The sequence below is a fragment of the Rattus norvegicus genome, chromosome 2 (assembly GCF_021556685.1).
Source record: "Rattus norvegicus strain SHRSP/BbbUtx chromosome 2, alternate assembly SHRSP_T2T, whole genome shotgun sequence".
Lineage (NCBI taxonomy): Eukaryota > Metazoa > Chordata > Mammalia > Rodentia > Muridae > Rattus > Rattus norvegicus.
This window is the reverse complement of record NC_141535.1, coordinates 88,196,937-88,222,246: the sequence shown is the minus strand read 5'-3', so window position 1 is coordinate 88,222,246 and position 25,310 is coordinate 88,196,937. Positions and strand designations below refer to the sequence as shown.

Genomic DNA, 25,310 nt, shown 5'->3' with positions numbered 1-25,310 from the left:
TACGTAATGATATTATAGCAGTAACTGTTCTCTTCAGAGTTATTCTTTGGCAATCTTTTTTTTATTTTTTTTCTACTTTGACATTTTAATTCACCCCTTCAATACTGCATTCTAAATTCTAGAGGAAAACAATCTTAAATGACCAAGAGTTTCACTGCTGAACAATTCTGTTTTGCTTGGCAGAAACTCTTCTGCTGACCAAGTCACATTAGAATGGTGAAGGTTCTTCACTCAGTCATGTATATCAAATGAGGGAAAGTAGGGAAGCTGTCATAATATTTAACTTGTAGAAAAATGCACTCAGAATTTCAGGAACTAAGTTCAGGAAGTTAAGATGAATTGCGTTGTTCCTAACAGGGACAAGTGAAAGAAATGTAGAAACACAGCTGCATCATGAACCTTTTACAGCATGTCTGTCTTGCTGCCCTTTGTACTGCATTATACAAAAAGGTATGTGTTTTGCTTACACAAGTTTTTTTCTTGTTTAGGTGAAGTAATTGAGATAAGACATCACCTGATCCTTCCCATTTCTCATACTTGAAAACTCCTGTTTCTTTCCCACCAATTACCTTTCATATATTGCTATTAGTCCATCAAACAAATAGACTGTTTTGCTCCAAAGGCGTCTTTCAGAACTACTGAAAATACTTCTCCTGATTGGCATCTAGTAACTTGGTCATTGGTATATTTGATGGTTTAAGTATTATTAATAGGAAATATGTTAGCTGCAGTCTTTTAAAGAAGAAATAAAACTGCACTAATTCAAAAGTTAATTCGTTTTCAAACCAAAATTAAGTCCAGACTTAAAATTCTCTTATACAGAATAGATGGCTTAAACAAGGCAATACCCTGTTTGGCAGGATTTTGCAGGAATTGACAGAGAACCATAGTAAAGAAAAACCTCAATTTTTTTAAGATTTGAAAGAGATAAAGGCTAAAAAACATTCAACTCTTGAGAGCAGTAGGATTCTTCCTTGGAAATATCCTCTTACTTAGTGCCACTGAGAGAATAAAGATTTTAAACTATCCCCCACTGGCCCTGCTGTGAGGACAAGTGCACCTCACAGCAAAGAATAACATAACATGTTTTGGGGATGTAGCATGGCTATAGCCACCACAAACCATCTGACCTCGATAAGGCCTGACTCAACAGTCCTGAGAAAAACGAGAATTAGGGTCAGCTTGCCCCAGAAGCAGGGCCTAGAGTTGAACTGAGCCCAAGTTACAAACCAATGAAATGCTTTGTGTAACTGTTGCCAACTACCTATGTAATTTTCCCTATAATTACCTTCCCCTAATTGGGCTCGGGGTCGACTCCTCTGTCACCTGTGTGAGATACGTGTCGTCGCCAGAACTCTGGTTCCTCAAATACACCTCTTGTTTATTACAACAAGACTGGTTTCTCATGAGTTCTTGGGGGGTTACATCATCTTGAGATTTGAGTGGGGGTCTTCCCCACCCCAGTGGTCTTTCACCACGACAGGGACAGGGATTTGTGTCTCTGTTTTGAAATGTTCCTCACTGAACATCCTGTGTCTCTCAGTATTTGGGCAGGCTGTGGCCTGATAAACAGAATGTCGGTTTTCTGTCTTGCAGAGCTGCAGAGCTGGCAACTACCTTTCCTGTGAGTGCAGCATCTTACCATTTACTCAAAAGATCTCTTGCTTTCCTCAGTCTCTGGATTAAACGTTTTGCTCATTTTCTAGGCATTCGTGCTCAGTGCCTACTAGAAGCTAGTTACCTAATTCAACCTTTCTCTTCTGATGCCCAGCTCCGGAGCTACCAAAGAAATGCCTGGCTTTAGCTCTTTTATGGCTATTTGGAATTCTCAATGCTCACAGTGGCTAGATTTCAAACGGTTACCAGTTTGATGAAGTTGGGTGTTCTTTGTTTTATTTCTCTAACTGGGGTTGTGCTGTTAAACATTGGGAAAAAGGAGAATGTGACCATGTTTGAGAATGTTCTGGATGTTAAATTTTCTGATGTCTCAAAGATTACAGTGCCTTTCTCCAAGTGTACTATTCATATGTAGGATCATCAATCGTGATCAAAGTAGCAGCTAAATACATTCATAAAAATACCTGTCATTATGCCATTCAGGTAATTTGAACTGTTAGGACCTGGCCCAAAATGGATCAGTGAAGAAAAACTTCAGTTTTTGTGGTATTGGGGGGGGGGCGGTGATGTGACTGCTTTTTGCCATTGTCCAAAGAGTGTGCCTGAGGTCAAGGTGAAGAGATTTAGATTAATTGCTTTGAAAAAGGAATTCTCAAAACAGCCTGGTGTAACTTCTGTTGTGTAGTTACTAAAATTCACTATTATGAAGAGATTTTAATGAAAAAGGGGAAGTTGAAAAATGAAAAAAAAAAAAAAAACCAAAAACAAATATATGGGTCGAGTACTAAAGGGACACCAGGAAGTGAAATGGAGCTGAATCCTGTGTTCAAGGATATTAAATTACATTAAGGACATACTTTCCTTGGGACAAGATCCCACCCAGCTAAATTAGCTCCAGACAATGTAGTACAAACCTTTAATCCTAGGAGGCAAAGACAAACAGATCTCTGAGTTCAAGGCCAGCCTAGAACAGAGCAAGTTCTACATGAAGAAAAACTTAAATCCAGCTGTGTTGGTACACACATTTAATCCCAGGAGACAGGCATACAGATCTCTAAATTAAAGGTCAATCTACAGAGCAAGATCCAGGACAGCCAAGCTTAGGCAGTGAAGGAATTAGAAAAGAGGAAGCAAGTGATAATGTAATAGAACGAGGGAACCATTCTCCTACTCCTGCAAGCAGCAGAACTCAGCAGCTTCAGCCATGTGTCTCTGGCTTTATATTCAAGAGGAGAAGGAGACTACTGGGACAATTGATGCTGGTTAGCAGGAGCTAAGAAAGAAATCAGCATCACTGAGGTGAAATCTTCTGGAAAGTGTCTTCTGAGAGCACAAAGAATCTCTGTTCCTGAGATAGCTAAGGTTGTACCTCATGCTGTAGCTGTACTTGGTAATTTGTAAGAGTCACCCTGGTGGTACTGGTTTTGAAAGCATGAAGAGTAGCTGAGACTGGGCACTGTGAGAGGCCATGGAAAGCCATTTGTGAAGGTGTACCCTCAGTTGCAATTGATGGCCCAGGACTGAAGGGGTCATGCAGAGGAGATAAGGCTTGGCACCATGAGGAGAGTCTGTGAGAGGTTACTGGTGAAGCCTAGTTGCAATGAAAGACCTCAGTGTATTTGAGATGCCAGTACCATGAGATGATCACCAAGAACAGCTGAGGCAGTGGAATGGAACAACCTGAGTGTTACAGAGGGTAGAGCTAGAGAATCCAGCCCTTTGGAGGATCATGTGTGGATCCAAGACATTGAAACAAGCTGCCTTGGAGACTCCGCGATATTTAAGATGCCAGATCCATGGGCTATCTGCTGAGGAAAGCTGCTAACAGGGAGTGGAACCAGCTCAGGAGAAAGAAGTTTGTTACAGTAAACAAAGATGAAAAAGGAGTTGAAGTTCTGAAAAATGTTTTGACATCATACTCTGCATACAAGTCTATTCTAAAAACAAATAAACAAGCCTTTTTAATAAATCGTACTATAATCAACATGTGTTAAGGAAGCAGGCAACCTCCATTTTTCAGCTCTCTATGGCTAGAATTGAAAGACCCCAGCTTAGCAGCAGTAATGCCATTTTGCAAGGCTGTACTTAAGATGACTGGTTCAGGGAAAGGTTAGAACACTGAGTACACAGCGGCTGCCAAGCAGGATGTGTTTGGTTGAAGGCCTGGCAACAGGACGACTGCGGTTGAGCACCTGACAATGAGAAAAGCCCCCCGGGAGAGGTCCCACACCCTGGTGGGGGGCCGAGTCAGCCGTTATGTTTCAGAAAGGTAGCTAGGAAACTCGCCCCCGGGCTGAACCCTTGCCACATTAGAATCCACCAATTATATCCCTGTAACCATACATCTGCTTCTGTATGCTTGCTTCTGCTCCCCATATCCTATAAAAAGCCCATCCTTGGTTCCGTGGGGCGCGCCAGTCCCCCGAGTGACTGAAGCGCCCGCAGGTGCCTGTGCCTGTGTATCCCGACAATAAACCAAATCCTCTTGCTAATTGCATCCTGTGGTGTCTCGGTCTGGTCTTTGGAGTTGGAGGGTCTCCATCCCGAGGGAAAGTTCTCCCTGAGAGCTTTTCATTTGGTGCATTGGCCGGGAAAGGAGATCCTCCACCCAGGGACCACCGACCACCCACTGGGAGGTAAGCCGGCCGGCGTCTGTCTGATTCTGTCTTGTTGTGCCCTATTCTGTCTGTTCTGTGAGCGCTCAGCCGGGTCTGTTCTGTGAGCGCTCAGCCGGGTCTGTTCTGTGAGCGCTCAGCCAGGTTCTGTGAGCGCTCAGCCAGGTCTGTTCTGTGAACGCTCAGCCAGGTCTGTTCTGTGAGCACTCAGCCAGGTCTGTTCTGTGGGCGCTCAGCTAGGTCTGTTCTGTGAGCGCTCAGCCGGGTCTGTTCTGTGAGCACTCAGCCGGGTCTGTTCTGTGAGCGCTCAGCCGGGTCTGTTCTGTGAGCGCTCAGCCGGGTCTGTTCTGTGAGCGCTCAGCCGGGTCTGTTCTGTGAGCGCTCAGCCGGGTCTGTTCTGTGAGCACTCAGCCAGGTTCTGTGAGCGCTCAGCCAGGTCTGTTCTGTGAACGCTCAGCCAGGTCTGTTCTGTGAGCGCTCAGCCAGGTCTGTTCTGTGAGCGCTCAGCCAGGTTGTTTGGAATTTGGGCGGGACGAAGAAGGAGCTGACGAGCTCGGACTTCTCGCCCCGCAGCCCTGGAAGACGTTCCAAGGGTGTTAAGGGCCCGACTTTTCGGGGCCCAATCTGGGACTCTGGTTAGAGGAGAAGGATCCGGACTAACGGCACCTCTGTCTGTATTTTTGGCTTTCAGAGGGCCCCGGACCTTTGCCACCTCCATCTGACTTTTTGCTTTCAGTTTGGTACCAAAGCCGTGCAGCACGCCTGTCTGTTGTTTGTTTGACTGTTGGTGTTGTTTGTTTTCTCTGTGTTCTAATCTTCCTTAGAACTAACATGGGACAGTCCCTAACAACGCCCCTAAGTCTCACTCTTGATCATTAGAAAGACGTCCACGACCGGGCACACAACCAGTCCGTCGAGGTTAAAAAAAGGAAAATGGCAGACTCTCTACACATCCGAGTGGCCCACTTTCGGAGCGGGATGGCCAGTGAATGACACATTTAATAAGATCATCGCAAGGCCCGGGGTTCGGTCCCCAGCTCCGAAAAAAAGAACCAAAAAAAAAAAAAAAAAAAAAAGATCATTATTTTACAGGTTAAAGATCGGGTCGTCCACGGACATCCTGACCAGGTTCCTTATATTATCACTTGAGAGAGTCTCGCCTTAAAACCCCCCTCCTGGGCGGAACCCTTCGTGAACCCGAATTGGCCTCCCCTCAACCCCCAGCCTGTCCCCTCGGCCCCGCCCGGTCCGCCGGCCACGTCTTCCTCTCTCTACCTTTGTGAAATCAGAGAAACCTGTCCTCCTGGCAGACCCAAACTCCCCTCTCATAGATCTTCTCTCTGACAGGCCCGGCTAAAACGGAGGAGGCAGAGCCGCCGGCCAGATAAGTTGCCGGGCCACAGTCTGATAAGGGTTTCTCCCCTGTCGCAGGGAGATTGTGCAATAAGCGCGAGGTGATGCCAGATACAACCTCCCAGGCTTTCCCACTTAGACAGGGAACCGGTGGCCAGACCCAATACTGGCCGTTTTCAGCAGCTGACATTTACAATTGGAAACAAAACAACCCTTCTTTCTCCAAAAATCCGGTGGCACTCACCGACCTAATAGAATCTGTTTTACTTACCCACCAGCCTACTTGGGATGACTGCCAACAGCTCTTACAGGCCCTCTTAACCTCAAAAACAAAAAAAAAAAAAAAACAAAGAGTGTTCCTAGAGGCCAGAAAGCATGTTCTGGGAGATGATGGGCATCCCACCCAGCTGCCTGAGGACCAAACTGGGATTTTAATACAGCTGAAGGTAAGGGACACCAACGCCTTTATCGCCAGTTGCTTCTAGCGGGTATCCGAGGGGCTATACGACGCCCTACTAATTTGGCTCAGGTAAAACAGGTATTACAGGAAGCAGGGGAAACTCCCTCCGCCTTTCTAGAGAGACTTAAGGAGGCCTACCGTATGTACACTCCCTATGACCCAGATGACCCAGGACAAATGACGAGTGTCTCTATGTCCTTCATCTGGCAGGCTGCTCCAGATATCAGGACTAAGTTACAGAGGTTAGAAAATTTGCAGGGCTATACATTACAGGATTTATTTAAAGAAGCTAAAAAAAAAAAAAAGAAGAAGAAGATAGAGTTCGCAGAGAGAGGGAAGAGAGAGAATTGAGTCGAATCTTGGCCGCCGTAGTTCAGGGCCAAGAAAGGAAGGGAGATAGGGGGGAGCTCGAAAGGGGCTGAAGCTGGATAAAGATCAATGTGCCTATTACAAAGAAAAAGGGCACTGGGCCAGAGAGTGCCCCAAGAAGCCTGGCGGACCCCGAAAGCCTCGACCACGAACCTCCCTCTTGGCTCTAGATAAAGATTAGGGAGGTCAGGGCCAGGAGCCCCCCCCCCCGAGCCCAGAGTAACGCTTAAAGTTGGGGGGCAGCCGGTTACTTTCCTGGTAGACACAGGAGCCCAGCATTCAGTCCTCACCCAAGCTTCAGGACAACTCAGCGAACGGACAGCCTGGGTACAAGGAGCTACTGGTGAGAAACAATACCGATGGACTACGGACCGCCGGGTTCAGCTGGCTACCGGTAAGGTGACCCATTCCTTCTTACATGTTCCGGACTGCCCGTACCCTCTGCTGGGCCGTGACCTGCTCACCAAACTAAAAGCACAAATTCATTTTGAGGAAGGAGGGGCCCGAATAACTGGCCCCCACGGAACTCCCCTTCAAGTTCTATAAATATAGACTATATAAACTGAGACAGGACAAGCCACAATCCCTAGAAATAGACACTTGGGTCACAAATTTTCCACTGGCTTGGGCAGAGACTGGTGGGATGGGGTTGGCGCTCCAACAGCCCCCCTTAATTATACAGTTAAAGGCCACTACAACTCCAGTCTCCATAAAACAATACCCCCTGTCACATGAAGCTTATCAAGGTATAAGGCCTCACATTATGAGGCTTCTGGATCAAGGCATCCTAGTCCCCTGCCGGTCGCCTTGGAATACGCCTCTTCTGCCTGTTAAGAAACCTGGCACTGGAGATTATAGGCCAGTACAAGACTTGAGAGAGGTCAACAAGAGGGTAGAAGATATTCATCCGACTGTTCCAAACCCTTACAATTTGCTCAGTACACTGCCCCCTACACATACTTGGTATACGGTTTTAGACCTGAAAGATGCCTTCTTTTGCCTCCGGCTGAGCCCGAAAAGCCAACCCTTATTTGCCTTTGAGTGGAAAGACCCTGAAATAGGGCTTTCAGGACAATTAACTTGGACAAGACTGCCTCAAGGGTTTAAAAACAGTCCAACGCTCTTTGATGAGGCCTTACATCGGGACTTAGCTGACTTTAGGGTTCAGCATCCCACCCTCATACTCCTGCAAACCTTTTGAACTGTTCATCGATGAGAAACAGGGGTATGCTAAAGGGGTCCTAACACAAAGGTTGGGACCCTGAAAACGCCCTGTGGCCTACCTGTCTAAGAAATTGGACCCTGTGGCCTCCGGCTGGCCACCGTGCCTAAGGATGGTGGCTGCTATTGCTGTCCTGATCAAGGACGCTAGAAAATTGACTTTGGGACAGCCACTCACCATCCTAGCACCCCACGCAATAGAGGCCTTGATAAAGCAGCCCCCAGACCGCTGGCTCTCTAATTCCCACATGACCCACTACCAAGCCTTGTTACTGGATGCAGAACGGGTTCAGTTTGGGCCCGTAGTCGCCCTCAATCCTGCCACCTTGCTTCCTCTACCAGAGGAGACAGAACAGCATGACTGCCTACAAATCCTCGCAGAAGTACATGGAACCAGGCCGGACCTATCGGACCAGCCTCTTCAGAATGCTGACCACACATGGTACACAGATGACAACAGCTTCTTGGCAGAGGGAGAGCGAAAGGCTGGAGCTGCAGTCACTACGGAGGACAAAGTGATTTGGGCGAAAGCCCTGCCTGCAGGTACCTCCGCACAACGGGCTGAACTCATCGCCTTGACTCAGGCGCTCAAGATGGCAAAAGGTAAGAGGCTAAATGTATATACAGACAGCCGTTATGCCTTTGCCATGGCACACATCCACGGGGAGATCTATCGGAGGCGGGGGCTGCTCACATCTGAGGGTAAAGATATTAAAAATAAGGCTAAAATTCTGGCCCTCTTAGAAGCCCTATTCTTGCCCAAAAGACTGAGTATTATACATTGTCCAGGACACCAGAAAGGGCACAACCCAGAGGCACGAAGAAACCGGCTGGCCGATGCCACGGCGCGAGAAGCGGCCATGAGCAAACAAATCTTGCCCTTAAATAGCCCAGACCAACCCACGCCCCCACCAGTGGGACAAACCAGTTGGGTTTATGCCCATGAGGACATAGAGCTCCTAGAAAAAAAATGGGGGCCATCTACCACCCTCAACTAAAACAGTGGGTCTACAAAAAAAAGACAGTTATGCCAATAAAAATGACTTTTAAATTGATCTCCTTTTTACATAAATTAACCCATTTGGGGTTTAAGAAGATGAAAACCTTACTAGATCGGGAAGAGATAAATCTGTGGGTTTTTTTTTTTTTTTTTGAATCGGGACAAAGCGATACAAAAGGTGACTGAGAGTTACAAAGCATGCGCTCAGGTTAACCCGGGAAGGACCATGATTGGACAAGGAGTTCGTCCTAGGGGACACCGTCCCGACATCCATTGGGAAATTGATTTTACTGAAATTAAACCAGGTATATATGGATACAAGTATCTCCTAGTGTTTGTAGACACCTTCTCAGGATGGGTCAAAGCCTTCCCCACGAAGCACGAGACTACAAAAATGGTCACCAAGAAGCTCCTCGAGGAAATCTTTCCCAGGTATGACATGCCTCAAGTGTTGGGGTCGGACAACGGGCCTGCTTTCGTCTCCCAAGTAAGTCAGTTGGTGGCCAAATTGTTGGGGATTGATTGGAAATTACATTGTGCCTATAGACCCCAGAGTTCAGGTCAGGTAGAACACATGAATAGAACAATTAAAGAGACTTTATCCAAACTTACGCTTGCAACTGGCTCAAAGGATTGGGTGGCCCTCCTTCCCCTAGTTCTATATCAGGCCCGGAATACCCCGGGCCCCCTTGGTCTAACTCCTTTTAAAATAATATATAGAACACCACCCCCATTTGTCCATTTCTTTGATTCAAACATTGCTGATTTTGCTGACAGCCCTTCTCTGAGGGCCCATTTACAGGCCCTACAGATTGTGCAGAGAGACGTCTGGAGACCTTTGGCCGCTGCTTACCAGGACAAGCTTGAGCATCCGGTGGTGCCACACCCGTTCCAGATTAGAGACACCATGTGGGTGCGCAGACACCAGACCAAGAATCTCGAGCCACGGTGGAAAGGACCCTACACCGTCCTCCTGACTACCCTGACCGCCCTAAAAGTAGACGGAGTCTCGGCTTAGATCCACACACCACACGTCAAGGCAGTCCGGTCTGAGGAATTGACTAATCACAACACTACACCCCAGACATGGAGAGTTCAGCGCACTCCAAACCCCTTAAAGTTAAAACTCCTACGTGGCTCCTCCTAGCCCTTTTGTGGCCTAGAGTCAGTGGGGGAATAAGCCCCCACCAGACAGAAATTTCTTGACCAAGTCGAGTGAAAGATTTCACTCAAAGTTGGCAAAAAAAAAATGGGGGAATGAAAGACCCCAGCTTAGCAGCAGTAACGCCATTTTGCAAGGCTGTACTTAAGATGACTGGTTCAGGGAAAGGTTAGAACACTGAGTACACAGCGGCTGCCAAGCAGGATGTGTTTGGTTGAAGGCCTGGCAACAGGACGACTGCGGTTGAGCACCTGACAATGAGAAAAGCCCTCCGGGAGAGGTCCCACACCCTGGTGGGGGGCCGAGTCAGCCGTTATGTTTCAGAAAGGTAGCTAGGAAACTCGCACCCGGGCTGAACCCTTGCCACATTAGAATCCACCAATTATATCCCTGTAACCATACATCTGCTTCTGTATGCTTGCTTCTGCTCCCCAAAATCCTATAAAAAGCCCATCCTTGGTTCTGTGGGGCACGCCAGTCCCCTGAGTGACTGAAGTGCCCGCAGGTGCCTATGCCTGTGTATCCCGACAATAAACCAAATCCTCTTGCTGATTGCATCCTGTGGTGTCTCGGTCTGGTCTTTGGAGTTGGAGGGTCTCCATCCCGAGGGAAAGTTCTCCCTGAGAGCTTTTCAGAATCAGCCTGCACTTTTCCCAGCAGGGGCCCTGAGCCTGCTAGCAGACAGAGTGCCTCTCTGTTTCTGTTGTTTACCATCATGTGACTCAACATGGTCCTTGCTCCCTCTTACTTAGAAAATAAAACTTTCTCAGGCTGAAAAACTTGAAATTTTAGTGGACTCTTGCCTGTTGGTTTGCCACTTGTTGCAGTAAATATTAAAAACTGCTAAACTTTAATCCTGTGCTAGCACTGGCATCCGTGGGGCCGTATAGCATTGCAAGGTATCCTTATCTCAGCAGCTCCACACTGCCCCCAAGTAGTCTCTGAGCCAGGAGGTCTGCAGGCCATTCCAGCAAGGCATCTTGCCATGCTGCTTTCACTCACAGATCCCTTGGTGGGTTGTTACCACACTAGGCATCCACATCCCAATTCTGTGGCAGGATTGGTGCATCCCATCACCACACCTTCTCTTGAACTCAGATAAGTCACCACATGAAAGAACACACCACACAAAAACCTCTGATCCAATTGATATGATATAATTTGCCCATCTAGACAGCACAAAATCCTGTACACACCCATCCTTAAAAATGTTCATAACAACCTGAATCTATACACAGAAAAGAATCTTTTTTTTTATTAACTTGAGTATTTCTTATATACATTTAGAGTGTTATTCCCTTTCCCGGTTTCCGGGCAAACATCCCCCTCCCCCCTCCCCTTCCTTATGGGTATTCCCCTTCCAACCCTCCCCCCATTGCCACCCTCCCCCCAACAGTCTAGTTCACTGGGGGTTCAGGCTTAGCAGGACCCAGGGCTTCCCCTTCCACTGGTGCTCTTACTAGGATATTCATTGCTACCTATGAGGTCAGAGTCCAGGGTCAGTCCATGTATAGTCTTTAGGTAGTGGCTTAGTCCCTGGAAGCTCTGGTTGCTTGGCATTGTTGTACATATGGGGTCTCGAGCCCCTTCAAGCTCTTCCAGTTCTTTCTCTGATTCCTTCAACGGGGGTTCTATTCTCAGTTCAGTGGTTTGCTGCTGGTATTCGCCTCTGTATTTGCTGTATTCTGGCTGTGTCTCTCAGGAGAGATCTACATCCGGCTCCTGTCGGTCTGCACTTCTTTGCTTCATCCATCTTGTCTAATTGGGTGGCTGTATATGTATGGGCCACATGTGGGGCAGGCTCTGAATGGGTGTTCCTTCAGTCTCTGTTTTAATCTTTGCCTCTCTCTTCCCTGCCAAGGGTATTCTTGTTCCCCTTTTAAAGAAGGCGTGAAACATTCACATTTTGATCATCTGTCTTGAGTTTCATTTGTTCTAGGCATCTAGGGTAATTCAAGCATTTGGGCTAATAGCCACTTATCAATGAGTGCATACCATGTATGTCTTTCTGTGATTGGGTTAGCTCACTCAGAATGATATTTTCCACTTCCAACCATTTGCCTACGAATTTCAAAAAGTCGTTGTTTTTGATAGCTGAGTAATATTCCATTGTGTAGATGTACAACATTTTCTGTATCCATTCCTCTGTTGAAGGGCATCTGGGTACTTTCCAGCTTCTGGGTATTATAAGTAAGGCTGCGATGAACATAGTGAAGCACACGTCTTTGGTATATGTTGGGGCATCTTTTGGGTATATGCCCAAGAGAGGTATAGCTGGATCCTCAGGCAGTTCAATGTCCAATTTTCTGAGGAATCTCCAGACTGATTTTCAGAATGGTTGTACCAGTCTGCAATCCCATCAACAATGGAGGAGTGTTCCTCTTTCTCCACATCCTCGCCAGCATCTGCTGTCACCTGAGTTTTTGATCTTAGCCATTCTCACTGGTGTGAGGTGAAATCTCAGGGTTGTTTTGATTTGCATTTCCCTTATGACTAAAAATGTTGAACATTTCTTTAGGTGTTTCTCAGCCATTCGGCATTCCTCAGCTGTGAATTCTTTGTTTAGCTCTGAACCCCATTTTTAATAGGGTTATTTGTCTCCCTGCGGTCTAACTTCTTGAGTTCTTTGTATATTTTGGATATAAGGCCTCTATGTGTTGTATGATTGGTAAAGATCTTTTCCCAATCTGTTGGTTGCCGTTTTGTCCTAGCCACAGTGTCCTTTGCCTTACAGAAGCTTTGCAGTTTTATGAGATCCCATTTGTTGATTCTTGATCTTAGAGTATAAACCATTGGTGTTTTGTTCAGGAAATTTTTTCCAGTGCCCACGTGTTCCAGATGCGTCCCTATTTTTTCTTCTATTAGTTTGAGTGTGTCTGGTCTGATGTGGAGGTCCTTGATCCACTTGGAATTAAGCTTTGTACAGGGTGATAAGCATGGATCGATCTGCATTTTTCTACATATTGCCCTCCAGTTGAACCAGCACCATTTGCTGAAAATGCTATCTTTTTTCCATTGGATGGTTTTTGGCTCCTTTGTCAAAAATCAAGTGACCATAGGTGTGTGGGTTCATTTCTGAGTCTTCAATTCTATTCCATTGGTTCATCTGTCTGTCACTGTACCAATACCATGCAGTTTTTATCACTATTGCTCTGTAATACTGCTTGAGTTCAGGGATAGTGATTCCCCCTGAAGTCATTTTATTGTTGAGGATAGTTTTAGCTTTCCTGGGTTTTTTGTTATTCCAGATGAATTTGCAAATTGTTCTGTCTAACTCTTTGAAGAATTGGATTGGTATTTTGATGGGGATTGCATTGAATCTGTAGATTGCTTTTGGTAAAATGGCCATTTTTACTATATTAATCCTGCCAATCCATGAGCATGGGAGATCTTTCCATCTTCTGAGGTCTTCTTCAATTTCTTTCTTCACTGTCTTGAAGTTCTTATTGTACAGATCTTTTACTTGCTTGGTTAAAGTCACACCAAGATACTTTATATTATTTGAGTCTATTATGAAGGGTGTCGTTTCCCTAATTTCTTTCTCGGCTTGTTTCTCTTTTGTGTAGAGGAAGGCTACTGTTTTATTTGAGTTAATTTTATACCCAGCCACTTTGCTGAAGTTGTTTATCAGCTTTAGTAGTTCTCTGGTGGAACTTTTGGGATCACTTAAATATACTATCATATCATCTGCAAATAGTGATATTTTGACTTCTTCTTTTCCGATCTGTATCCCCTTGACCTCCTTTTGTTGTCTTATTGCTCTGGCTAGAACTTCAAGAACTATATTGAATGAGTTGGGAGAGATTGGGCAGCCTTGTCTAGTCCCTGATTTTAGTGGGATTGCTTCAAGTTTCTCTCCATTTAGTTTAATGTTAGCAACTGGTTTGCTGTATATGGCTTTTACTATGTTTAGATATGGGCCTTGAATTCCTATTCTTTCCAGGACTTTTATCATGAAGGGGTGTTGAATTTTGTCAAATGCTTTCTCAGCATCTAATGAAATGATCATGTGGTTTTGTTCTTTCAGTTTGTTTATATAATGTATCACGTTGGTGGTTTTCCGTATATCAAACCATCCCTGCATGCCTGGGATGAAGCCTACTTGATCATGGGGGATGATTGTTTTGATGTGCTCTTGGATTCGGTTTGCCAGAATTTTATTGAGTATTTTTGCGTCGATATTCATAAGGGAAATTGGTCTGAAGTTCTCTTTCTTTGTTGGGTCTTTGTGTGGTTTAGGTATAAGAGTAATTGTGGCTTCATAGAAGGAATTCGGGAGTGATCCATCTGTTTCAATTTTGTGGAATAGTTTGGATAATATTGGTATGAGGTCTTCTATGAAGGACTGATAGAATTCTGCACTAAACCCGTCTGGACCTGGGCTCTTTTTGGTTGGGAGACCTATAATGACTGCTTCTATTTCCTTAGGAGTTATGGGGTTGTTTAACTGGTTAATCTGTTCCTGATTTAACTTCGGTACCTGGTATATGTCTAGGAAATTGTCCATTTCCTGCAGATTTTCAAGTTTTGTTGAATATAGGCTTTTATAGTAAGATCTGATGATTTTTTGAATTTCCTCTGAATCTGTAGTTATGTCTCCCTTTTCATTTCTGATTTTGTTAATTTGGACACACTCTCTGTGTCCTCTCGTTAGTCTGGCTAAGGGTTTATCAATCTTGTTGATTTTCTCAAAGAACCAACTTTTGGTTCTGTTGATTCTTTCTAAGGTCCTTTTTGTTTCTACTTGGTTGATTTCAGCTCTGAGTTTGATTATTTCCTGCCTTCTACTCCTCCTGGGTGTTTTTGCTTCTTTTTGTTCTAGAGCTTTTAGGTGTGCTGTCAAGCTGCTGACATATGCTCTTTCCTGTTTCTTTCTGCAGGCACTCAGCGCTATGAGTTTTCCTCTTAGCACAGCTTTCATTGTGTCCCATAAGTTTGGGTATGTTGTACCTTCATTTTCATTAAATTCTAAAAAGTTTTTAATTTCTTTATTTCTTCCTTGACCAGGTTATCATTGAGTACAGCATTGTTCAATTTCCACGTGTATGTGGGCATTCTTCCCTTATTGTTATTGAAGACCAGTTTTAGGCCGTGGTGGTCCGATAGCTCGCATGGGATTATTTCTATCTTTCTGTACCTGTTGAGGCTCGTTTTTTGACCAATTATATGGTCAATTTTGGAGAAAGTACCATATGGAGCTGAGAAGAAGGTATATCCTTTTGCTTTAGGACAGAATGTTCTATAAATATCCGTTAAGTCCATTTGGCTCATGACTTCTCTTAGTCTGTCTACGTCTCTGCTTAATTTCTGTTTCCATGATCTGTCCATTGATGAGAGTGGGGTGTTGAAATCTCCTACTATTATTGTGTGAGGTGCAATGTGTGTTTTGAACTTTAGTCAGATTTCTTTTACGTATGTAGGTGCCCTTTTATTTGGGGCATAGATATTTAGGATTGAGAGTTCATCTTGGTGGATTCATCCTTTGATGAATATGAAGTGTCCTTCCTTATCTTTTTTGATGACTTTTAGTTGAAAATTGATGTTTTTTGATATCGGAATGGCTACTCCAGCTTGCTTCTTCTGACCATTTGCTTGGAAAGTTGTTTTCCAGCCTTTCACTCTGAGGTAGTGTCTGTCTTTGTCTCTTAGGTGTGTTTCCTCTAGGCAGCAGAATGCAGGGTCCTCGTTGCGTATCCAATTTGTTAATCTATGTCTTTTTATGGGGGAGTTGAGGCCATTGATGTTGAGAGATATTAAGGAATAGTGATTATTGCTTCCTGTTATATTCATATTTGGATGTGAGGTTATGTTTGTGTGCTTTTCTTCTCTTTGTTTTGTTGCCAAGACGACTAGTTTCTTGCTTCTTCTAGGGTATAGCTTGCCTCCTTATTTTGGGCTTTACCATTTATTATCCTTTGTAGTGCTGGATTTGTAGAAAGATATTGTGTAAATTTGGTTTTGTCATGGAATATCTTGGTTTCTCCATGTATGTTAATTGAGAGTTTTGCAGGATACAGTAACCTGGGCTGGCATTTGTGTTCTCTTAGGGTCTGTATGACATCAGTCCAGGATCTTCTGTCCTTCATAGTTTCTGGCGAAAAGTCTAGTGTGATTCTGATAGGTCTGCCTTTATATGTTACTTGACCTTTTTCCCTTACTGCTTTTAATATTCTTTCTTTATTTTGTGCGTTTGGTGTTTTGACTATTATGTGACGGGAGGTGTTTCTTTTCTGGTCCAATCTATTTGGAGTTCTGTAGGCTTCTTGTATGCCTATGGGTATCTCTTTTTTTAGGTTAGGGAAGTTTTCTTCTATAATTTTGTTGAAGATATTTACTGGTCCTTTGAGCTGGGAGTCTTCACTCTCTTCTATACCTATTATCCTTAGGTTTGATCTTCTCATTGAGTCCTGGATTTCCTGTATGTTTTGGACCAGTAGCTTTTTACGCTTTACATTATCTTTGACAGTTGAGTCAATGATTTCTATGGAATCTTCAGCTCCTGAGATTCTCTCTTCCATTTCCTGTATTCTGTTTGTGAAGCTTGTATCTACAGCTCCTTGTCTCTTCTTTTGGTTTTCTATATCCAGGGTTGTTTCCATGTGTTCTTTCTTGATTGCTTCTATTTCCATTTTTAATTCCTTCAACTGTTTGATTGTGTTTTCCTGGAATTCTTTCAGGGATATTTGTGACTCCTCTCTATGGGCTTCTGCTTGTTTAATTATGATTTCCTGGAATTCTTTCAGGGATTTTTGTGACTCCTCTCTATGGGCTTCTACTTCTTTAATTATGTTTTCCTGGAATTCTTTCAGGCAATTTTGTGATTCCTCTCTGTAGGCTTCTACTTGTTCTCTAAGGGAGTTCTTCACGTCTTTCTTGAAGTCCTCCAGCATCATGATCAAATATGATTTTGAAACTAGATCTTGCTTTTCTGGTGTGTTTGGATATTCCATGTTTGTTTTGGTGGGAGAATTGGGCTCCGATGGTGCCATGTAGTCTTGGTTTCTGTTGCTTGGGTTCCTGCGCTTGCCTCTCGCCATCAGATTATCTCTAGTGTTACTTTATTCTGCTATTTCTGACAGTGGCTAGACTGCCCTATAAGCCTGTGTGTCAGGAGTGCTGTAGACCTGTTTTTCTGTTTTCTTTCAGCCTGTTATGGCGACAGAGTGTTCTGCTTTCTGGCGTGTAGTTTTTCCTCTCTACAGGTCTTCAGCTGTTCCTGTGGGCCTGGGTCTTGAGTTCACCAGACAGGTGACTTGCAGCAGAAAAGTTGGTCTTACCTGTGGTCCCGAGGCTCAAGTTCGCTCGCGGGGTGCTGCCCTCGAGCTCTCTGCAGCGGCAGCAACCAGGAAGATCTGAGCCACCGTTTCCGGGAGCTTCAGTGCACCAGGGTTCCAGATGGCCTTTGGTGTTTTCCTCTGGCGTTCGAGATGTGTGTGCAGAGTGCAGTCTCTTCTGGTTTCCCAGGCGTGTCTGCCTCTCTGAGGGTTTAGCTCTCCCTCCCACGGGATTTGGGTGCAGAGAACTGTTTATCCGGTCTGTTTCCTTCAGGTTCCGGCGGTGTCTCAGACACATCGGTCCTGCCGCTCCTGGGCCCTCCCCCACGGGAACCCAGAGGCCTTATACAGTTTCCTCTTGGGCCAGGGATGTGGGCAGGGGTGGGCAGTGTTGGTGGTCTCTTCCACTCTGCAGCCTCAGGAGTGCCCACCTGACCAGGCGGTTGGGTCTCTCTCCCACGGTGTCTGGGAGCAGAGAGCTGCTGCGGGCCGGGATCTGTGGGCGTTGGACTCCCGGTAAATACAGGAGGTGCCCGGTCCTAGAGGGATTCTGCCTCTGTGTGTCCTGAGATCACCAGGCAGGTCTCTTGCAGCAGAAAAGTTGGTCTTACCTGTGGTCCCGAGGCTCAAGTTTGCTCGCGGGGTGCTGCCCAAGAGCTCTCCTCGCGGCAGCAACCAAGAAGATCTGCGCCGCTGTTTCCGGGAGCTTCAGTGCACCAGGGTTCCAGATGGCGTTTGGTGTTTTCCTCTTGCGTCTGAGATGTGTGTGCAGAGTGCAGTCTCTTTTGGTTGCCCAGGCGTGTCTGCTTCTCTGAGGGTTTAGCTCTCCCTCCCACGGGATTTGGGTACAGAGAACTGTTTATCCGGTCTGTTTCCTTCAGGTTCCGGCGGTGTCCCACAGAAAAGAATCTTAATATCTGCTGCCTGGTTCTCCCAGTTCATCCCCTCTCTCCAACTCATTCTCTTTCTAAAACTCTGTTCCTTCCCATTCTTCCTTCTCATCCAATGACAGACCTCATTCTAACCTTTCTGCATAAAGACATCAACCTACAGCTTTGTCTCTGGGAGCTCCCAGGCATCCAGATTAGTTGTCACTGTTGGTTTTCCTATGGGGTTGCCATCCCGTTCATATCCTTCAGTCCTTCAAAGGGCTCCCCAACTCTTCCCCTAACTCTTCCATAGGGATCCCCAACCTCAATCAAACGCTTGTCAGTGGATATCTGCATCTGTCTCAGTCAACTGCTGGTAGAGCCTCTCACAAGAGAGTCATGATAGACTCCTATGTGCAAACACAAAATAAATGAGTAACAGTGTAAGGGTTTGGTGCCTTCGCATGGGATGGATCCCAAGTTGTGCCTGTCACTGGTCAGTTATTCATTCACTGATCCACTTTTGTCCCCTCATTTATTTTAGACAGAAACAATTTTGGATTAAAATTTGAAGGCGATTGTTATTCCAACCCCTTCACTGGGGCCCTGTCTAACTACTGGAGGTTGTCTCTTCAGGTTCCAGATCCCCAATGTTGGGCATTGTGGTTAAGGTCACCCACATTGAATCCTGACAGCTCCCCTAATCCCAGGTCTCTGAGTCTTTCTAGAGGATTCCCCTATACCCTCCATCCCTGGCAGCTTCATACTTCCATTCATTCTCCTGGCCATCTGGGCTTTCCTTCTGTCTCCACCCATACCTAATCCTACCTACCTTTTTCCCCTCTCCCTCGACTCTCCCATGCATATCTCTCCCTGCCTCCACCTTACATGATTATTTTGTTCCCCCATCTAAGTGTGGATTCTAAGGAAGGTTAATGATTTTTTGGAGTTATTTTTATTTCCAGTCATTTGGCTAAAATTTTCTTCTCTAATAGTTATCTGGTAGAACTTTGGGAATCCATAATGTATAATATCATATCATTGGAGAATAATGATACTTTGACTTCATCCTTTACAATGTGTATCCCCTTGATGTCCTTTTGTTTTCCTTCCTTGTAGCTAAAATTTCAAGTATTTTATTGCATAGATACTACTGATGTGCTGCATATTGCTTGGATTATATTTAGGTATGAGTCTTGAACTCCTGGTCTCTCAAATGTTTAACATGAAAAGATTGTGGAATGTGTCAAAGGCTTTTTTAGCATCTATTGATCTGATTATGTTTTTTCCTTTGAGTTTGTTTATACAGTGGGTTACATTGCTGGAGTTTTGTATATTGAAATGTCTGTGCATTCCTGGTATAAAGCCTACTATGTCGTGGGGAATGATGTTTTTGATGTGTTCTTGGTTTTGGTTTGCAATACTCTTACTGAGTATCTTTGCATCTATGATCATAAATGAAATTATTCTAAGGTTCTCCTTCTTTGTTGGGTCTTTGAGTAGTTTAGATATCAAAGTTAACTACGGCCTCATAGAATGAATAGAATGTTCCTTCTGTTTCTATTTTGTGAAATAATTTGAGAAGTATTGATATTAGCTCTTCTTTGAAAGTCTGGTAGAATTCTGAATTGAAACAATCTGGCCCTGTTTTGTTTTTGTTTGGGGTGGGGGGTTTTAAATGACTCCTTCTACTTCTGTAGGAGGTATGGAACTGTTTAAAAAGTCTACCTTATCTTGATTTAACTTTGGTATGTGGTATGTGTAAAATAATTCATTCATTTCACCCATATTTGCTAAGTGTAGACTTTTGTAGTAATATCTGATGATTTTCTGAATATTCTGTTTCTTTTGCTATGTCTCCCTTTTCATTTCCCATTTTGTTAAGTTGGATGCTATCTGTTGCCTTTTAGTTAGTTGGTCTAAGGGATTATCTATCTTGTTGGTTTTTAATTTCAAATTACCAGCTCTTGGTTTTGTTGATGCTTTGTATTGTTCTCTGTGTTTCTAATTGGGTAATTTCAGCACTCATTTTTACTATTTGCTGCTGTCTAATCCTCTTTAGTTTGTTAGCTTCTTTTTATACTTTTCAGGTGTGCTGTTAAGTTGCTAGTATAGAATCTCTCCAATTTCTTTATGAAGGCACTTAGTGCTATTAATTTTCCACTTAACACTACTTTCATTGTGTCATATGTTTGAGTATTATGCCTTCATTTTCTTTGAATTCTAGAAAGTCTTCAGTTTCTTTATTTCTTCCCTGACAAAGTTATCATTGGAGAGAGAGTTATTCAGTTTCCATTTGTGTGTGAACTTTCTGTTGGGTAGTTTTTATTGTTGTTTTTGTTGTTGAAGTCCAGATTTAGTGTGCGGTGATCCAGTAGAATGAAAGAGATTCTTTCAATCTTTTTATATCTACTGAGAGGCATCTGGCTTGTTTCCAGCTTCTGGCTATTATATATAAGGCTGCTATGAACATAGAAGAACATGTGTATTTGTTATATGTTGGATCATCTTTTGGGTATATGCCCAGGAGTGGTATAGCTGGGTCCTCACATAGTACTCTGTCCAATTTTCTGAGGAAACACCAGACTGATTTCCAGAGTGGTTGTACCAGCTTGCAATCCCACCAACAATGGAGGAGTGTTCCTCTTTCTCCACATCTTCACCAAATCTTTTGTCACCTGAGTTTTTGATCTTAATCAAGATCAAAATCCGGCTGGTTTGAAGTAGAATTTCAGGGTTGTTTTGATTTGCATTTTCCTGATGACTAAGCATGTTGAACATTTCTTTGGGTGGTTCATGGCCTTTCCATATTTCTCAGTTTGGAATTCTTTGTTTAGCTCTGTACCCCATTTTGTAGGGTTATTTGATTCACTGGAATCTAACTTTTACAATTCTTTGTATATATGACAGGACCCTGATATAGCTGTCTCCTGAAAGGCTCTGCCACAGCCTGACAATTACAAAGGTGGATTCTTGCAGCCAACCATTGGGCTGAGAACAGTTCCCCAGTAGAGGAGCTAGAGAAAGGAATAAAGGAGCTGAAGGGCTTTGAAACCCCAAAGGAGGAACAACAATATGGAACAACCATCCAGATACCCCAGAGCTCCCACGGACTAAATCACCAACCAAAGAGTACACATGGAGCAACTCATGGCTCCAGGTGCATATGTAGCAGAAGATGGCCTTTTGTTGGGCATCAATGGGAGGAGAGGCTGTTGGTTCTGTGAAGGCTGTTTTCCCTAGTGTAGGAGAATGCCAGGGTGTCAATGATACCAGAGGGAACATCCTCATAGAATCAGGGTGATGAGGGATGTTAGAGGGGAGATCTGGGAAAGGAGATAACATTTGGAATGTAAATAAACTATTCAAAAAATTGTTTTTTAAGAAAATGTACAAAGTGCACTGGATGGTAAATAGAAAAATAAGTTTTATAAGATGAAATATAAACTATTGAACAAGCTTTTGCTACATGTGCAGAAATGAGAAAGAAAGAAAGAAAGAAAGAAAGAAAGAAAGAAAGAAAGAAAGAAAGAGAGAGAGGGAGGGAGGGAGGGAGGAAGGAAGGAAGGAAGGAAGGAAGGAAGAAAGCTCAAATTGGAGTATTCCACTGTGTCCCTTCCCTTGGAACTCAGGGAACCATATAGGAAAGGGAAAGAATAAATGTAAAAGCTAGAGGAGTTGAGGAAATCAGCCCACATATGTCAATTAAGTGAGGCTCATAGGGACTCCCAGAGACTGAAGGGACAATTAGGGAATCTGCATGGTTCTGTGATAGGCCCTCTGCGTATATATTATGGTTGCTAGCTTGGTGTTTTTGTAGGACCCCTAGCAGTGGGGTGTCTCTGACTCTTTAGTCTGCTGGGACATGTTTCCTCCTACTGGGTTGCCTCTCCCAGCCATGATACAAGGTTTTGCACTTAGTCTTATTGTTTCTTATTTCATGTTCTGTCATTACTCCTCAGGGGCCTCCTCTTTTCTGAAGAGAAAAGGAAAAGGAGTACACCACAGAGAGATGGGAGGTAAGGTGGGATAGGAGTGGTAGTTGTAAACAGAGAAGAAACTGTTGTTGGGTTATAGTGAAAACAAAAAAATAAAATAAAATAAAATGAAAATAAGAACTAGATTAAGTTTTACATATTTCACTTGTCATTTTATTCACTTCCATAGAAGCAATATATACAAATAAAAATTTTGTCTTCACTACATGGATAAAGAATGATATTTTAAAGAACTACAAGTGTCAAAAGGCATGCACCTGCAAATGAACAAACACAAGGCTCACATCTTGATTCATTGAAAGCCAAAGTCTAAATTCTTCTGGTTAAACTATAATTTTGCTTCATGGCATGAATCTACAAATGATTACCTCTCAGTTAAGTGAGTACACTCTTGAACTGCCAAAGTGGAATAATTTTATTTAGAATTTAGAATACTAATTTCCAAATTTCCAGTGGCAAACTTGGTCAGCAAATATATGTATATATACAGCATATATATGTATAATTTTGGTCTTCTTCTGAAGAGATCAAAAGTTCTTGGTAAAAGTCATCAGCTAATAATTCAATAAAGCAAGTTTAAGTTACATATTTAGATTTATATATAACAAAGATATTTATACAAAAAACATAAAAGAGAAACATTAGATTGGAAATGTCAAAAAATTCGCAACTTACATAAAATTTTTAAATAATTCTTGAGGGTAAACAACAGAAAAGGGCAAAACTTGAAAGCAATTGGATTCTTTCATGGAAACATGTTTTAAATTAGTATCACCATAGAAGCTGACATTTGGGTGCCTCCTAAAGGAGTATTAAAATACTCATGACTGAACATCTGCTTCTCTGAGTATTTGAGCAGGTTATTCTCGGCTAAGCATGGTGAATGCTCTCAGTTTTGCAGAGCTAGTAATCACCTACCCTGTGAGTTTAGCACCCTATTTCCTCAAAAGACCTTTTGAATTGCCTGCTGCTTTCTTCAATCTTTTGATAAAGCTTTTTGCTTATTCTTTTAGGAATAGAAGCTCAAAAGTTACTAACAGTTATATAATCCAACCAATCTATTCTGGATGCCCAGCTCCAAAACTACCAAAGAAATTCCTGGCTTTGTCTATTTTGTGATTATTCAGAATTCTCAATGCTTGAGGGATGAAAACAATGGCTTGGTTTCCTACTATCAGCAGTCTGATGAAGATGAGTGTTCTTTGTCACATTTCTCTATCTGGGGTTGTGCTGTTAGTGATTGGGAAAAAGAGAATGTGTCCAAGTTTGAGAATGCTTTGGGCCCTGAAATTCCTAATGCCTCACAGATTACAGATGCCATTCTCCAAGGGTTTTATTTATAGGAAGATTTAGTGCTCCCAACTAACATAGCAGGTAAATAGATTCATTACAAAATTATTGGCAGCAGTTGTAAGCAGAGCTTATGGAGAAAGATAAATCAGTTTTCTAATAAAATTTTGCATACTCTACATATGGTCATCATTAAACCAACACTTATAATCAGTTAATAAAATTTAGTTTTCTTTCAGTTTTGTGTTTAATGTAATACCTTGAAAATGTCTTAGTTTCAAAAGAAAATATTGTATTCTCAGATTGTTTTGCAGTAAATCCTTTTATTTTGAGGCATTGTCAGTTAAATAGTAGTTATATAGTAAGTTAACGTATATACTTAAAATATAACACATATGTGAGATTTGCTTCCTATCTCAACCCCCTAACCCCATTTAGCTACATAAAAGCACAGCCAACAATTTTGCCTTCACTATTCATGCACTTATATGTTGAGAACATCACATTTTCTTGTGTTCTCCAGAGCAGGAAAATGCTTCTTCATTTGTATTTTACTGTTTCATCTTAGATCTCATTTTGTTTATATGTATGTGTCTAAGACATTCATTTTAGTGCTGCTCTTCGCTGTCATGAATATTTAAAGTGTTTGTAACTTTTACCTTTTAGAAAGGGCAAGACCCTTCTCTTACTGATGTTTCTCTGGAGCAACACTAAATTCTTTGGATATCATAGCACCAAAAGAAAATGATGAGAGCTGCAGGCATGACTCACCAGTGTTTTGGGGTTTGGTTGATGATGGTATTCTTGTTTTAGGTTGTTCATATATTATTTTAAGTCAAATATAATTATGCCACTGCCACTCCTCATCTACTTTCTCTCAAACTCCTTGGTTTTTTCTATTTATCTTTTATTGTTGCCTAAATGAATACAATCAATTAACAAGAAGAGAGAGAGAGAGAGAGAGAGAGAGAGAGAGAGAGAGTTTTACCACCCAAGTTGATTATCCAATATGAAGTGACTGTCAGTTCAAAAAATACGTACATACAAGCAACTGTAAATGCACTCCACAGGTTGTATTTATATATGTTAACAACTTCCAAGAATGAGAATGACCAGAATTACTCTGTTCAACTCATTCACCTCAGAAAGATAACAACTAGTTCTATCTCCATATGTTTGGTATTCAAAGTCCTCCTTTGGCCTTTTAGGATACCCACATGCATGTCTTCTCACACATACATGCACACACTTGCACAAACACAAATACACACACTAAAACCTTTTAAAGATAAGATGTTTGATGCTCTGAAATAGACAAAGACGTTTGTGTAATATTTAATATAAAACATTCACTAAAGTGTAAAGAAAACTAGCTCTTCTTGGAGAGGACTTGGGTTCAGTCCCAGCCCCTACACATCATCTCACAACCATATGTCTTTTCAGTTCAGGGAATCTAGTGCCCTCTCAGCATTTTTGGTACTGCATTTATACAGTACACAGACAACAGGAAAAACACCTATATACAAAATATAATAAATGTTTTTAAAAAGATACTACTTTCAGTTATATTACAAAACTAACAAAAATTTATGAAAATTTTTGTGTCTGCCTGAAAGTTTCTGCCAACTTTTCAACCAACCTATGAAGACCTTGTTTACTGGACCTGGAATCTAAGGATCTGAAAGAATATGGCAAGTATTTTATTGAGTATCTTTGCATCAATTTTCATAAGGGAAATCTAAAATACTCTTTCTTTTTTGAGTCTTTGTGTAGTTTAGGTATCAAGGTGATTATGGCCTCATAGAATGAGTGTGGCAGTGTTCTTTCCATTTGTATTTTGTGGAATAGTTTGAGGAGTATTGGTATTAGCTCTTCTTTGAAAGTGTGGTAGAATTCAGCACTAAAACCATCTGGCCCTATGTTTCTTAGGTGGTGTTGTTGTCGCTGTTTCTTATTTAGTTTGGTTTATTTTGTTTTGCTTGTTCTTTGTTGTTGTTGTTGTTTGGGAGATTTTAATGAGAGCTTGTACTTACTTAGGGGTTTTAGGACTGTTTAATTTGTTTACCAGATCTGGATTTAACA

At 42.8% G+C, this 25,310-nt stretch overlaps 1 protein-coding gene and 2 pseudogenes across 3 annotated transcripts; all 3 read left to right on the top strand.

Annotated features, from left to right (window-relative positions):
- The first annotated feature begins 269 nt into the window (after positions 1-269).
- On the top strand, positions 270-10,354 carry LOC134485875 (uncharacterized). 3 transcript variants are annotated; one of them, XM_087636438.1, is made up of 6 exons: positions 270-450; positions 5,864-6,031; positions 6,658-6,808; positions 7,978-8,238; positions 8,941-9,067; positions 9,413-10,354. In XM_087636438.1, the coding sequence occupies exons 1-6, from the start codon at positions 394-396 to the stop codon at positions 9,651-9,653; spliced, it is 1,005 nt and encodes a 334-aa protein (XP_087492564.1). In that variant the 5' UTR covers positions 270-393; the 3' UTR covers positions 9,654-10,354. The 3 variants fall into 3 exon arrangements, with proteins under 3 accessions (XP_087492564.1, XP_087492563.1, XP_087492557.1); XM_087636437.1 differs by having other exon boundaries at positions 8,803-9,067; XM_087636431.1 differs by having other exon boundaries at positions 8,803-10,354.
- On the top strand, positions 1,285-2,118 carry LOC147996150 (solute carrier family 7 member 12 pseudogene; annotated as a pseudogene).
- Slc7a13-ps1 (solute carrier family 7 member 13, pseudogene 1) lies at positions 10,055-23,354 on the top strand (annotated as a pseudogene).
- The last annotated feature ends 1,956 nt before the right edge of the window (positions 23,355-25,310 follow it).

Bases quoted from the DNA above. Each gene is read 5' to 3' on its own strand.
- LOC134485875 (XM_087636431.1), top strand. From the start codon at position 394: ATGAACCTTTTACAGCATGTCTGTCTTGCTGCCCTTTGTACTGCATTA. The intron at 6,032-6,657 runs GTAAGGGACACC...GTTGGGGGGCAG, and splicing joins GGATTTTAATACAGCTGAAG to CCGGTTACTTTCCTGGTAGA. The intron at 6,809-7,977 runs GTAAGGTGACCC...TTCCTCTACCAG, and splicing joins CCGGGTTCAGCTGGCTACCG to AGGAGACAGAACAGCATGAC.